The 16,242-nt window shown below is 41.3% G+C and overlaps 1 protein-coding gene across 1 annotated transcript in view; it reads left to right on the top strand.

Annotated features, from left to right (window-relative positions):
* The window catches only part of LOC132395539 (tomoregulin-1-like), a 254,239-nt gene that overhangs the window by 215,892 nt on the left and 22,105 nt on the right, over window positions 1-16,242 (top strand). Inside the window, exon 6 of the mRNA XM_059972305.1 lies at window positions 8,073-8,221. Within this exon, the coding sequence (XP_059828288.1) occupies window positions 8,073-8,221 (149 nt within the window). The remainder of the gene's footprint in view (window positions 1-8,072; window positions 8,222-16,242) is intronic.

Raw genomic sequence — 16,242 nt, forward strand, 5'->3', positions numbered from 1 at the left:
CATTCTCCTGGGGCCCCTGACCCAACCCAACAGTGATCTTGCGATTCTCACAAAGGAGGGGGCTGCAGGCATAACACCCCCTTTCCTCCACGCGTTTTTACCAGTGGTTAAAATGAAGTAGTACAGAGTCTTACAGGATTGTGGAATCTAACACAATACAAAAGCTTTTCCTTTTCACTACAGAGGAATACAGTTATACAGTCAATTCAGCATCTAAACAGTTAATGATTACAGTGTCACTTCCTTTAATATCTCAATGTCTTGTACCGTACTAAAGTCTTGTAGCATCAGACTTCAATTTAATAACCACCTATTTTTATTTCCTCCCCTCAGCAACAAAACTAAGGAGTTGTGATCTTAGCTTACGTGCATCTACAAAAGTTTATGTAACTACTAATCTTTCAGTCATTTTCAAACTTAACAGGCAGGCTTCCATGGGGTTGTCTTTATTATTCACATGCTTTGTCGAAATCCCGTACAACCGGCTTTGCTATTTAAAAATGGCGTCCCCATTAACCGTCCCCTCTTTTCCAGTTAGTTCCCACGTGGGGAGCTGGGGTACTTTGGCGAAATAAACTCTCGCCCGCTTTTTCCATAGGAATTATTTTATCAATACCATGTCCCAAACTTAGACCATCTTCTGAATTTCCACCCAACTCTTTAATTTTACACAGGTGGCTAGCCCTCTCGTCAGGACCCTTCAGGCTATGTGTTTTCAGTTCGAACTCTTTGTTCAAGCAGCATTTCAAATTCTGCCTTTTCACACCACACTCTGGAATAACAATAGCACGCCCCCCCCCCCCCACCCCCGTCATCTCCCGGCTTAATCTGTAAGCGATCTGCAGGGTTTAAAATTTCTTCATTCGATTTGGGAACTATAGATTTTCCGTTTCCTTCAATAATAATATTTATCTCCCCATTTTTGAGCACCACATTAACTTTTAACACACCTTCGAGCACAAACACCTGGGAACTCTCACTTCCCACTATTACCAAGGTTAACCCTTTCTTCACTGAACCAAGTCTATCTGGTTCAAGGACAAGGACGGCCATCTCGTTCCACTGAATCAAATACCTCAGACCTTTTCTGAGCTCCGTTACTAGGTTCAGTACCATGTGCATCCCCATCTTGGACACACTGAAACGGGTCATTGGCCTCTTCCCGGCTTTCAATACCCGTACCCTTTTCAAATTCTAAGTTCCCCCGATCCTCCCAGTTACTCTCTGGGTGACTCCCTTCCGGAGTAAACACAACCCCGCGGGCTGAAACAACCTCCTCTGCCAACCCAGCAGACCTCTTCAAGGTAAGGGCACCCTTTTCATCTAGGACTGCCCTCATTTCATTATCGGGACCACCTTTAGAATTTTCAACTTCTTCAAACAGTTCTGCCAAACCAGACAGATCATCTCTGTCCAACTCTGGACCTCTTAACTGCTCTAGCGGTTCCTCGTCTTTATTTTCTGCCTCTAGAACCTTTCTCCTCACTAAGGGCAGATCTACCTCCTCTCCCTCACCCTCTTTCACTTTACTACTCTTCGTTTTACCACCCTCTAAACCCTCGTGGTACAGGGTTGGTAGAAATGTCTCAGCCAAATCGAAACTGGCCGGATTTAAACTGCTCTCGTTCTCAGCTGCCTCTCTCGACATGCTGCGAGTGACCGCGCATGCGGGGTAGATCTTGGGATCTAGGGGTGGGGCCACAGCACTCACCGGCCGGCTTGTCATCGTCATGGCTGCCCAAACCTTACCACCTGCTAAATCGTTACCGAGAAGGACGTCCGTGTCAGTTCTCGGGAATTCTGATCGCACCCCTATTTCAACTGGTCCAGATACCAGCTCACAATCCATAATGACCTTATGTAAGAAAACCATTTCTATCCCTTTACTTATTCCCTTCACAGCTACCATCCTCATCTTGCGACCAAACTCTAGTACCTTACTGCTGATCAATGACAGCTCAGCCCCCGTGTCTCTCCAGATCCGTATGGGAACTGGTGTGTCCCCCTCCCTCACAGACACGGTTCCGTGTGACAGACAAGTCTCAGACCCTTCTCGTACTCTGTCTACCCGGGGCTCTTTGTCGATTTACTGATTACCACAGCACATCCGATAGGGACTGCTGCTTTCCCTTTCCCTGTCTCTTTCCTCGGAGCAAAGCACCGAGATGCAATATGCCCCCCCCTTTCCACAATTAAAACAGGTCAAGCCCGGAAATCTCTGGCCGCCTGTCCTTTCCCCTCAACCTTACCACTAGCTCCCGTCGGGACCTCTGCCTCAGCCGGCGGACTTTCTCAATCATTCCCACGGTCTCTCTGGGAACTTTTATTCGAGGAAATCTTTGTCTTGTGGGTTTGCAGATATTCATCTGCAAACCTAGCAAATTCTGAGATGGGACTTATTCGGCTTGTCATTCAAATACATCCGGATCTCCTCCGGAACATAACCTTTAAATTCCTCAATCAAAATTAACTCCCTGAGATGCCCATAATCCTCGCCCATTATTTCTGCAGTGCACCAACAGTCCAACAGTCTTCCCCTTTAACACACTTTGTAACAATGCCACCCACTGACCTCGGGACCACTTCTGATTCACTGCCACCTTTTCAAAAAGCAAGAAATAACTATCAACATCCGTCTCCTCGAACGGAGGTACTAACCTCAACTCTCGACTAACATTGAACCGCTCCTCTCGGTCTGACCCTGGAACTCGTGGCTCTTGCCGTAACTTCTCCATCTCCAAGTCATGTTTCCTCTGTTTCTCTGCCGTCCTCTCCTTCTCGGCCCTTTCCTTCTCTTTCTCAGCTGCTTCCAGCTGTTTTAACCACATTTCATGCTTTCCTTTCACCTCTAACTCCTTTAGTTGGAGTGCATACTCCCTCCCTTTTGCTCTCTCGGCCCTTTCCCCCCCTCCCTCCCTCCCTCCCTCCCCCTCTCTCTCTCTCTCTCTCTCTCTCTCTCTCTCTCTCTCTCTCTCTCTCTCTCGCTCTCTCGCTCTCTCGCTCTCTCTCTCTCGCTCTCGCTCTCGCTCTCGCTCTCTCTCTCTCTCTCGCTCTCGCTCTCTCTCTCTCTCTCGCTCTCTCTCTCTCTCTCTCTCTCTCTCTCTCTCTCTCTCTCTCTCTCGCTCTCTCGCTCTCTCGCTCTCTCGCTCTCGCTCTCGCTCTCGCTCTCTCTCTCTCTCTCGCTCTCTCTCTCTCTCGCTCTCTCTCTCTCACTCTCTCTCTCTCTCTCGCTCTCTCTCACTCTCTCTCTCTCTCTCGGCTCGTTCCTTCTCCTTTTCAGCTGCCTCCAGCTGCTTTAACTGAATTGTATGTTCCAACTTTAATTTCTCCAACTCTAACTGAGCCGTCCCACTAGCTGGTACCTGTTCAGGGATATTTTCCAATACCTCAGCTGTAAACACATTCTTCCCAATATAATACTGAGTTATTGCCCTTCGCACCTCCCGCTTTTTCACTGACAACTTCACCTCTACGAGGTTTAACCCCTTCTCCAAACTTATCAAGTCTGATTTGGTGGCCGCCTCCAGCGCCTCCAGAGTCGGGTTTTCTATAAATTCACCCACATCCATCTTTGCTGGTTTCCCATCTGGTTACCCACATAACCAGATCCAAGTTTGGACTTGTAAGCCCGATTCACTGGCCCCCAATTTGGTGTCAAATCCCAGACGAGCCCCCACTTGTTATGAAACCCCGTAACTGGGTCACTTACCAGCAAAGATAGAGAGGTCCGTTGAAGTCTGATGGTACTATTTTTAAAAGTATTTATTGATAAAGGGGCACAAAAATAAGATTAATGCAAACATACAGATAATATATGTTGTCAATACTAAATCTAAAAGTCCATGTATAATAATAACCAATAAGAAATAGCTCTATCATTGTCTAGGGGATAATATATTGTCAGATGGAAATATAAAAGTCACTGTTAGTTCTTTCAAGCTGCAGCTTTTTGGGTTTAAGAGAGAGACGGTTTAAACTTGCCCAGTCTTTTATGATGCCAATCCGTTGAGTCGGGGAGTTGGTTTCCTCGTTGTTAGCTAAAAGCCGTTTTCCATGTTACAAGCCACCAGTCCCAGGCAACGGAACTGAACGCATGTGGCCTCCTTCAAATGGCTTCCCGTTATCACGGGAGTGCTAGCATTTCTTCTGGTGCATCTGAGGGACTGTTCCCTCAGACCCTCTTTTATCCTGACTCGCAGGATCGTAGATGTCAATCAGGTTGGGGGTGATGCAATCTCTCCTTCAACCAGCCCACTTTGATGAGGGTGTCCACGTAGTACAGTCTCCAATCCACAAAATTCGCCTTCCGGAGACAATGGCCATGTCCCGTAGCTTTACATCGCCAGGGGAACGAGACATTCCGCATGCCTCTCTCTCATCCTCCTGGGCCCCCTGACCCAACCCAACAGTGATCTTGCGATTCTCACAAAGGAGGGGGCTGCAGGCATAACACTAGTGTAATGTCATTAGTAGGGAAATTATTGGGAAAAAGTTATGAAGGGACAGACTTAATCTACACTTGGAAGGGCAGGAATTGATAAGGAATGGTCTGCATGTCTGACTGACTGACTTGAGTGTTTTGAAGAGATAACAGAATATATTGATGAGAGCAGTGAATTTGATGTGGTTACTAGACTTCAGTAATTCCTTTGATGAGGTACCATATGGGCAATTGATCCAAAATTTTTGAACTCATGGGATCCAAGGAAAGTTGGCAAATTGAATCAAAACTAGCCTGAAATTAGATGTTAGAAGCTAATAGCAGATAATTGCTGATGTAATTGAAAACCTATGACCAAAGCTTATGTTGTACTACAGGAATTGGTGTTAGGTCCTTTTTTTAATAGACTTTAATGACTTTGTTGTGAACATGGAAGATATGATGAGTAAATTTGCAGATTACACAAAAACTGATGACATTTTTGATAGTATGAAGAGTACTCTTCAGCTACAGAATGGTATTGACCAGCTGATAAGTCAGGCAAGTCAATGGCAGATGGATTGTAATCCTCGTATCTTTGATGTGATGCATTCTGAGGGATCTAATAAGAGTAGGACATATATCATGAACAGTAGGACCCAAGGGAATATCAAGAAACAGAAGGACCTAGGTGTAAATGTCTGAAGATCAAAGTAGGCAGAACAAGTAGAGAAGATGATAAAAATGGCACATGGAATCATATGATGTCATTAGCTGGGCCATAGAATATAAGGACAGGATGTTTTGGTGCAACTTTAAAACATACTGGTTTTCACCACAGATGGATTATTGTTTGCTAACCTGGTTGTCTCACCACAGGAAGGATGTGATTATGCTGGAAAGGATACTGTTGAAATTCAGCCATCGTTGTATGGGATAGACCATTTCAGTTATGAGGAAAGGATAGACAGCTGCAATTGCTTTCCTTGGAGCAGAGGATGTTGAGGAGGAAATCGATAAAAGTTTTACAAAATTATAAAAGTCATAGATAGGAGAGATAGGGAGAAATATTTCACTGTGGCAAAAGTGTCTCAGACAAGAAGGCTTAGATTTTAGTTAAGGAGTAAGAGGCTTTGAGGGGATCTGAAGATGAGTGTGATTGCAGTCTGAAATTGTGAAGGTAATGGAAGCAGGTACTCTCACTACATTCAGGAATCATCTGGACAAGCAGTTGAATTGACAAGGTAGAGGAGACTCCAGACTAAGTACTAAGAAATGGAATTAGTGGGATTAGGATTGACAGATATTTGATGGTCAGCAAAGATATGGTGAACTAAAGGGCCTCTTTCTGTGTTGTTTGATTACCTGAATCCATTAACTAGCATGTCAAGTCAACAAGAAGGCAGGAGATATTTGGCAACATTGTATGGAAATATGCGTGCACTAGCTATTGCATTAGGCAATATAAATAACACCATAATTGATGCAGGTAATATTAATCAAATGAAAGACACTTGTCATTTTTAACACTTGAACTACATTTCAAGCTGGTATAATTTTGACTTAAATCTCTGCAAGCTGTCTGACAAAATGGGGACAATTGAGTGAAATGATGAAACTGAAGTGAGATAAACAATAAGGTATAGAAAGCAAGAAGATAAAATTTACACTACAAGGGTAAACAAGACTCAGTTATTTTAACTTCTATCACCCAAGTAATGAAGTGGAATCAGTGGTGCATGATAGAATGTCATTCTTCCCTGACAGCCTCAGAAAGACCTTAATGGACTTGATTTTCTCACAATACCACGTTTCTGGAGTTGGGGTTGGCCCATCAACGTCTGTGTTGAGACCCACTATTCAAAAGGTGTTTGACACAGTACCATCAATACTAGTGTCTCACTTACACAAAGCAATGATTCATTAATATGAATATTCCTATCTATGCTCTGGAGACATTCAAAATGGAACTTGGAAAATTATAATGGGCAATTAAAAGAAAGGTCTGAGGGGACTTCTCAATTGTCCATAATTCTGTACTTACATGGATCAGATGCTGTCTTGAGAATTCCCCTTTCAGAAAATTGGAATTTCAAGGCCTTCATGAAACAAGTATGACATCTGATAAGTGTAAACATTTAACAAATGATCCAATTAGTTATGAGGGCAATTATTAGTGTTCAAGCTGAGCTATTTCAATTTAAAACAAACATTTTAATCCCTAGATATTTATATGCTCTAACTAGTACACTCAGTGGTCACTTCTTAAGGTTCACCTGTACACCTGTTCTTTAGTGCAAATATCTAAACAGCCATGCGGCAGCAACTCAGTGCATAAAACCATGCAGATATGGTCAAGAGGATCAGTTGTTGCTCAGCCCACGCATCAGAATTGGGAAGAAACGTGATCTTAGTGACTTTGACTGTGGAATGATTGTTGGAATGCCAGACAGGACAGTTTGACACACAATTGTCTAGGGTTTGCGGAGAGTGGTGCAATAAACAAAAAAAAAATGTAAGTGGCAGTTTTGTGGGTCAAAATGCCTTGTTAATTGAGAGAGGACAGAAGAGTATGTCCACACTGGATCAAACTGCCAGGAAGGCAACAGTAACTCAAGTAACCACGTGTTACAACAGTAGCGCGCAGAAGAGCATCCCTGAATACACAACACGTCAAACCTTGAAGTGAATGGCCAACAGCAGCAGAAAACCATGAAATTACACTCAGTGGCCACTCTATCAGGTACAGGAGATACCTAATAAAATGGCCACAAAGTTTATATTGATCCTTGTTAAAAAATTGTTTGCCAGAGTAGTATTTTAGACTTGCTCTTTTACTAATGGAAATTGGAGATGCCTGCTTATTGTAATGGTAATGCCCACCCCTCCTCAAAAAAAAGACTGCTTAATGGTTCTTAAGAAGGTTCTTACTTCTGTGTGTTCTGCAAAGAATGATGGACATTTTAAACTCAGAAAGAAATATCTTCTCATCATTCATGTGTTTCTGAAACTAATGTTTGCCAGAATGATCTTCAATAGCAGTAAGTTCAATGAAAGCAAACCGTAGACACTTGTATATTAAGCAAAAGACTTTTGTGCAGCTGGAGGATAACTGAATCAGTTACATTAAATTGGATCACTGGTGTCTAATATGTAGTGGTGTGCTAGGCAGTAAAATCGACAAAGCTGAACAAACATCAGTGTTTATGTAGAGCAACTGGGACTTAAAAATTAAAGGGGAGCCTGGCTGCCAAGTCATATAAACTTGTTCCCAAACCCACTTTTGAAAGAGGCAAGTTAGTGAAAGAAAATGTGTCACTTGTCAATACTTATTGTCTCTGTTGTGGCTATGCTGCTCATAGAAGAGTCTCAATTGTGATGTTAAATAAATCATTAAAGACTGTGTGATGCTCCTATTGATCAGTCTTTCACACATTAAACATTTATTCCATCAGCAATGAAGTGATCGATTATGCTTAAAAATAAATGTTTTTGCAGTATGTATATTTAATCTTGGATATCTACAACACTCTTTACTTTCAGAGGGCAAAAATGGAAATATTATGCTTATAGGTTTCCTGATTGTGTAATTTGTATAAGTGACTGGTTTAGTTGCCATCTTGGTACAATGTGAATATTTTGATTTTATCAGGTGTGTGTGTAATATAGACTGCAGCAGATACAACTACAACCCAGTGTGTGCATCTAATGGAAAGTCATATGATAGCCCTTGCCTTGTCAAAGAAGCATCTTGCCAGAGACAGGAGTGGATTGAAGTAAAACGTATTGGTAAATGCCAAGGTAAATGAACATCTTTTCAGAAATGATGCATTGATTCCAAATTCACCCAGCTCTCACACACTCAAATTGTACAAAAACATTTCAGCTTATCCATGTGTAGAGTTTTGTAACTGATAAAGTAAAAGGCAGAATTGATGCATAATTAGCCCATCCATTTTGTAATTATTGGCTTTTCACCCAGTCTTTTTCATTTCTATTCACTTCATGTAACATCCTATTGAGTGTTTTTGAATTTGATTTTGCATTTCTCTCAATTCAAAGCTATTGTACACTTACAAATTGCAGTGTTTTTCATGAATAATTATGCAGTACTAAATAAAAGTTGCCTCCCCTCCAATAGAACCTGTCAGCTTGTTTATTCTCAGCAACTATTGAATGAATCATCTGCTAATGCATTATGCTTAACTCCAAACAATAGAAAATTGCAGTGAAGGAAACTTAAAGAGATCGAAAGTGGGATGGTGTGGAATAGAATTGTAGCAAGAGTTAAAGGACAAGGTCTTGTATGGGATGTCAATTAAGGGATGTCAATTTTCTAGCACAAGTTTCCCCTGCTATCTGAAGGTAGAGTGTTCCAATGAAACAATTTGTAAACCGAAATGTTGTAAAGCAAGGAAGCAATTTCCATTAATTTATATGGGAAAAATTTTTGAGCGTTCCCAGACCCAAAAAATAACCTACCAAATCATAGCAAATAACACATAAAACCTAAAATAACACTAATATATAGTCAAGGCAGGAATTATATGATATATAAAGTAGAAATATTGTATGTACGGTGTAGTTTCACTTATCAGTTCAGGAAAATAGCGAGCCAAAATCGATTTGGAGAAAAATATCAGCATGTACACGCATGTGCATGTACACGCCTACACATATTCACGCATACGAACGTACACGCATGCGCACACAACTGCCCGCACAAAGCTTCACAGTCATGGTAGTCTTTCTTGGGCTAAACACACATATAAAGCAGCCATCTTTTTCTCATAAAAGAGAAAATCCTCTTTGGTTAGTGAAAACCGGTACTAATGTAGGTCTTTTGTAACAGTGAGCTGTCGTAAAGCGAATGTTCATAAAACGGGGGCCACCTGCATTCTCAAAATATTGAAAGCAAAATGAAAATTGTCAATATTCAAGAAAAGGAAATCACTCAAAAGATATATAATTAGGCTGCCATTTTGTCATTAATATCAGAGTCATAACAATTTGTTATTTTGTTACAAATGCCATATACTCCTTTTGTCAACTTTAAGTCGAAGTGGGACTATTGAGTTACATTCAAAGCAGAATCACAGAGCTGTTGCAGTGTTGACTCCTAGTGACGCCAGTGGTACACAAGAGAAGTGAATACTCTTCAGAATAGATATGACCAGCCAACAAAATGGATAAAGAGAAACATGAATTGTCTTACTCATGAAGCAGATATTTGGTCCTAGATGTCTGCAGATATGCTGGTTGTCCTCTTCATGATCATTTACCCTTGAGCTTGAGTCATTGGGTCATTGGACCCCCACCTTGCCCCCAGTCTATTTCCTTTGCTAATTTACTGGATCCATCCTCTCACAATAGAATTGACTGCAGCCCACAACTGATTGAAAACTCTGATGTCCCATACCCCTCAACTCTTTTCCAAACCCTGACCTGCCAAGCCTTTTCTCCCCCTCCGTGTCCTTTCTGCAATTTTAGGTACATATTCATACACCGACTCAAGCCTGCACACAATCTAAATACCCCAGCCCCTGCAGACACAATCCAATTTCAATCGTTCTCCACCCTCCTCCAAACCTTCTAACTTGAGACTAGTTGTGGTTATAGCAGTGACTCTATCTATGCAATATTACCTCTACTACATCCACCTGCCAAATGTTTCTCACCCCACAGAGCTCACAACCACTCCCCCACCCCCAGCAGATTGTTTGGTGTTTCTCTTCTGATTAAAGATGTTCAGAATTTAAAGCTGTTATTTTTGGACCTCATCAGTTGTTGTGTTCCCTAGCCAAGTAATCCAAATTAATCCTTGGAAAATAAGTCAGACTGTTATCAACCGTGGTGCCATGTTTTATACTCAGTTAAATTTCAGATATATTTGGCTGTATCTTTCTGGACCCAACTTGCTGTTTGTAGTCCCTGCAGTCAACTTGAACAGCTGTGGACACATTATCACTGCCTTCAGTTGTGACTTTTGTGTTCAGATAGCAACAGGGACTTGAGCAGAGTATTCACAGATACCTGCCCCAAATACCTCTAAGGAGGTACAGCGAAAACTTTATTTTAGATCATAAGAGCATATGACATAGAAGCAAATTAGGCCATTCAGTCCATGGAGTCTGCTCTGCCATTCCATTATTGCAGATCCTGAATCCCACTCAATCTCACATGAATCCTGCCTTCTCGCCGTATCCTTTGATGCCCTGACCGATCAGGAAATGATCAACCTTTGCCTTAAATATACGCACAGACTTGGCCTCCACTGCAGTCTGTGGCAGAGCATTCCACAGATTCACTATTCTCTGGTGAAAAAAAATCTCCTTATCTTTGTTCTAAAAGGTGGCCCCTCGATCTTGAGGCTGTGCCCTCTAGTGATGGATGTCCCCACATTAGAAAACATCCTCTTCACGTCCTCTCTATCGAGTCCTTTCAACATTCAGTAGGTTTCAATGAGATCCCCTTGCATTCTTCCAAATTCCAGTGAGTACAGGCCCGAGACTGCCAAATGCTACTCATATGTTAACCCCTTCATTCCTGGAATCATCCTTGTGAACCTCCCCTGGACTCTCTCCAATGATAACACATCCTTTCAGTGATATGGGGCCCAAAATTGTTGGCAATACTCCCAAGAGCAGCTTGATCAGTGTCTTATAAAAGCTCAGCATTATCTCCTTGCTTTTATATTCTATTCCCGTTGAAATAAATGCCAAAATTGCATTTGCCTTCTTTACCACAGACTCAACCTGTAAATTAACCTTCTGGGAGTCTTGCAAGGATATTTGAACCTTCTCGCCATTTAAATAATAGTCCACACTATTGTTCCTTTTAGCAAAGTGCATTATCATACATTTCCCAACACTATATTCCATCTGCCCCTTTTTGGCCCAATCTTCCAATTATTCTAAGTCTTGCTGCAATCGTATTGCTACCTCAGCACTACCTCCCCCTCCACCTATCTTTGTATCATCCACAAACTTTGCCACCAAGCCATCAATTCCATTATCTATATCACTGACAAACAGTGTGAGAAGCAGCAGCCCCAATACTGACCCTTGAGGATCACCACTAGTCACTGGCAGCTAACCAGAAAAGGCGCCTTTTATTTCCCTCACTGCCTCCTACCTGTCAGACATTCCACTATATTTGCCAGTATCTTTCCTGTGTGGCTTCTTATCAAACATCTTCTGAAAATCCAAGTAAATGACATCCGCTGCCTCTCCCCCGTCCACTCTGCTTTTTACTTTCTCGAAGAACTCCAACAGATTTGTCAGGCAAGATTTCCCTTTATAAAAGCCATGCTGAATTTGTCTTATTTTATCATTAGTCTCCAACTACCACGAAACCTCATCCTTAAAAATATAGACTCCGAGACTTTCCCAGCAACTGAGGTTAGGCTAAACGGCCTATAATTTCCTCTCTTTTGTCTTCCTTCCTTCTTAAAGAGTGGAGTGACATTTGTTCTGTATAGCTGAAGAGTCCAAAACTAGAGGTCACTGCCTCAGTATATGGAGTATGCCTTTTAGATTCTAAGCCAGAGAAGTTTCTTTATCAGACGGTGTCTGTGGAATTTTCGACCACAGAGATCACTAGAGGCTAGGTAATTAATATTCAAGAATGACATGAAAGAATGATATTCAGGATGGTAGAGGCTATGGGAAGACCATGCTCCAGGCATTTTGTGAGGAAGAGAGCCTTTTGGAATTACCCACTTCCTCCTTTGCAGTCACAGCTTTCCATATGACTGTAGATGGATATAATGGAAATGGAGCCAAATGCGCAACTGAACTCTGGCTGAGACTGGCTCAGATGTACATCTGGAAAAGGTCAGAAGCAGCAACAGTTCAGTGCAGTTTTGGTCCCCTTATTTAAGAAAGGATGTACTGGAATTGGAGGCACACTAAAAGAGATATACTAAGCTAACTCCTGGGATGACAGGATTGTCCCATCGCAGGAGCTAAAGAAATTAAATCTATAATCTGTGGAGTTTAGAAGAACTAAAACATACGCAACCCGAGAGAGCATGACAGTGCAGGCATTGAGGTGTTATCACTTATGGGAGAACCTTGCGTAAAGGAACATAGTTACAAGGTTAGGCAGTGGTCATTTAAAACAGGAGTGTATAGAAATGTATTCTTGCAGTGGGTAGTAAATCTCTGGAATTCTCTACCCCAGAGTGCTATTGGGCATAGATCATTGGAGGTGTTTTAAAAGAAAGAGATCAGTGATTTAAAGGGGATAGGAAACTAACTTATAAAGAGAAGATGAGGCACAAAGCAGATCAGCCATTATCATAGTTAATAATGATACTGTCTTCAGGGGCCAACTCCTGCACTTATTTTCTTACCCTCTTGTTTTTCTTATGATGTGGAGGTAGGAATGGGGTCAGGTGTATGATTGGAACATATCAGGAGGATGGTCAGAGACGGCACCAAGTGTGTGGCCAGGAACAAGGCCAAATGCATGGCTGAAGGCAATCAGATTTCGGGCATGTGTGCAGTTAGGAACAGGGACAAATTCGAACTTAATGCACGGCCAAAGATTTACTGATAGAGCATTTCAAATGGATCCTAAAAGCAGCATAATTTCAGAATTATTTTCTTTTTCCTTTAGCACTGGACAAAATAATCCTCCTCCCTCACTCTCCTTATTCACCTTTCTGAAATTATTTGCAGAGTGAACAATTTATTTGCTCATTTCCTCACAATAGGTGATCTTGCCATGTAGACCAGTGGGGGTTCAATCCATGGCTGGCTTTTAAGGAAATTTGGAATGTCCTTTGCTCTAGTAATTCACCAGTCTCCCCCTTAATCTCCTTCCAAGGATTGCATGAGTGTCATGTCCTCCTTCTGAATTAGGGTTGCCAAATTGACCTTCCTGTCGCCTTCACAGGGTGCAGTGTTTCTTCAGCAAATCTGGGGCCATGATTCATTTTAAAGGCACTGACTGCCAATATCATATTAATTGTGCTGCCTTGAACATTGCATTTTCCTAGTTTCACTGCTTCCATTAAAAATGTTCAGTCAATGCCACCTTTTATTGTAAAACGCTTCTGATATTTCTTTTGCCTCAACCATAGATTCTCTCTATCACAGCTGAATATGCCCTCATTCTTGTTACTTCAGCTCCTTATTTTTACCTCACCTTTTTCCCTTTTCTTTGAGAACCACAATAGGATTTCCCATTTACTCATTAATTTCACTAGCCCCCTGACAGACTATTTGTCAAGTTTCACCACCATTAAACAAATCTTTCCCTAACCACAAGAAGTTCTGCAGATGCTGGACATCCAGAGAAATACATACTCAATGCTTGAGGAACTCACCAGATCTGGCAGTATCTATGGAGAGGAATGAACAGTCGACGTTTTGAGTTGAGACCATTCATCCGGTCTTGATGAAGGGTCTCGGCACGAAAGATTGACTGTTCAAATCTTTCCTTTCTCTTTATACTATTCCCTCCACAACATTGAACTGCACTCCTTCATCACTACCAGTATCCATCCTCTTACACTGGTATCTTCCCAATCACACAGGTCACAACATCATCAACATATGCCTTTCAAATGCCAAAGGACATAAATACTCCTTCTGGGTAAAACAATGATTTATTTGCATGTCTTTCAATTCAGTGTACTCTATTCATGTCTATAATACAGCAACCTCTGTATTAGGAATACAATTCCAAATTGAATGATGGCTTTGCAGAAGACTTAGCTGCATTTTAATTCTCCTTCCCACTGCCACACTCTCTATTGTCCTTTCCTCCTTTTCCTATTTTTTCCTGTGAATTTTAAAGCTTGTTTTGTCTTCAATTCTTTTTGGACTTAATGTGATAGCTGAAGTATTGTTTCTCTCCCCAGATGTTGTATGGTTCTCTGAGTATTTTGAGTGTTTTCTATTTCACTTACCTCTTTAGCCAAATGACAAGTTACTTTGCTATTCCTTTTTAATTATTTTTAAATTTATATCAAGTGAAGTGCTTCAGAGCATTTATTTTGCTATTTAAAAGACACTATAAGAATGCAGTAAGTTGTTGCTTAGTGGATTAAAAAATATCTTTTGGCCAGGACTTTAATCTCAGTCTTCATTTCTGGCTCGTGTGTCTGTCATGAATTTGGACAATGCCAGGCTTAAACACTTCCATTGGAAGAATTAATTTGAACATCTATCTCATGGACAGATATCCTTTAAAACGCTGGGAAGGTGACCATCTAGTAAATTATGCCTAAACCTTGATAGCAAGTAAACACTATTGGCATGAAAATTCTTCTAAAAGTTATTATCAATCAATTAGAGACACCTTGACAGTGCAAAAAGACATAAGGAAGAAGATAAATAATTAGATCAATGAAGCATGCAGAGACATTTTATGCATAAATGATTTTTGGTGGGATGGAATGATTATGGCAAAGCAAGATACTCAGAAGCTGCCATAGGCATTGCTTCTCCATACCTGAATTAAGAAGAATGTCAGAGTGTGAATCTGAATATAACATTTATTCACTTTTCTCATCGGCTTGGAGATGAGACAATAATCAATATACCTGACTCAGTAGAACACAGTGAAGCTTTTTCAGATTGTTGTGTAATTTTAGATCAAACTATAATTACTTGTATTTGTCCCTTTTCTCTCTCTGGAGATATCAATCTGAGCTCCAACCTCAGCTTACTTTCCATATGAGATAAAATACAGTTAGTTGAAGTTCACGGTGGGGCAAAATTGACATAGTTCATTGCAGGAATATACATAATGGCCAAGTTATATCTCAGCGATTCTATAGTATGTTAAGTGATTTGACCAGTTTGTTTTAGTTGAAACCTATAATGACAAGACAGGAAGCTTTGAAAATAATAGTGTTCATTTCAGTTGCTTGTGCTGTTCATGCTGAAAATGATTGTCCCCAGGAGCAATGTGCCCGAGAACAAGAAGGCAGTGGGGTGGAAATACCACCAGGAAAGTATCAGCAGTACATCATTTCCCTTGCTTCTCCTCTTTCAGCATTTTAAAAGGACGGTTTACTATAGAAAGTTTGTTGTTTCACTCTGTCTCCAGCCGCTCCCCTCCCCACCACACCATCGCGTGCACAGCAGGAAATGAAACGTCTCTCCTTTAAACTGTTGCTTCTCCATCCTTCCACAAGCTAACACATTCCAACTGAGACAATGATTCGTTTATATTTATATTCCCTTCAACATAGAACAATATACTTGCTCTTGTCCTCAGATATGACTGTGAACCAGTTCCCTGCCACTTTAATTCTGTCCCTCAACCACGTTGGTCTCTATGCCTTCAGGAATTTTTATAGCAGCCCTTAACAAGGTACACTATCTATCTTAAGACAACGTGTATTACGGCATTGTAGATTCAACATTAGGATCAATAATTAGAGTATTTTTATTTCAAATATCCAGCAAAGCACTCCTCTTTCTTGTGGTAATTTGGGATGATTATTCATTTACTTCTTCTGTGAGATATTGTATTAAACTTTTTTATTTTGTTGCCTTATTTCACCTCATATTATAATCCCTCTTGATGTCAATTCTTTCCCTTTCTTCCATGGTCTTCTGCCTTCTCCTGTCAGATTCCCCTTTTTCCAGACCTTATCTCTTCCACCAATCAACTTCCCAGCTCTTTACTTCACCCCCTCCCCTCCTAGTTTCACCTATCACCTGCAATTTGTACTTCTTCCTCCCCTCCCCCCTCCTTCTTTCCTGATCTCTTGCCCCTTCCTTTCCTGTCCTAACGCAGGGTGTCGGGCCAAAACGTCAGCTGTTTATTCCCATCCACAGATGCTGCCTGTCTTGCTGAGC

The sequence above is a fragment of the Hypanus sabinus genome, chromosome 6 (assembly GCF_030144855.1).
Source record: "Hypanus sabinus isolate sHypSab1 chromosome 6, sHypSab1.hap1, whole genome shotgun sequence".
NCBI lineage: Eukaryota > Metazoa > Chordata > Chondrichthyes > Myliobatiformes > Dasyatidae > Hypanus > Hypanus sabinus.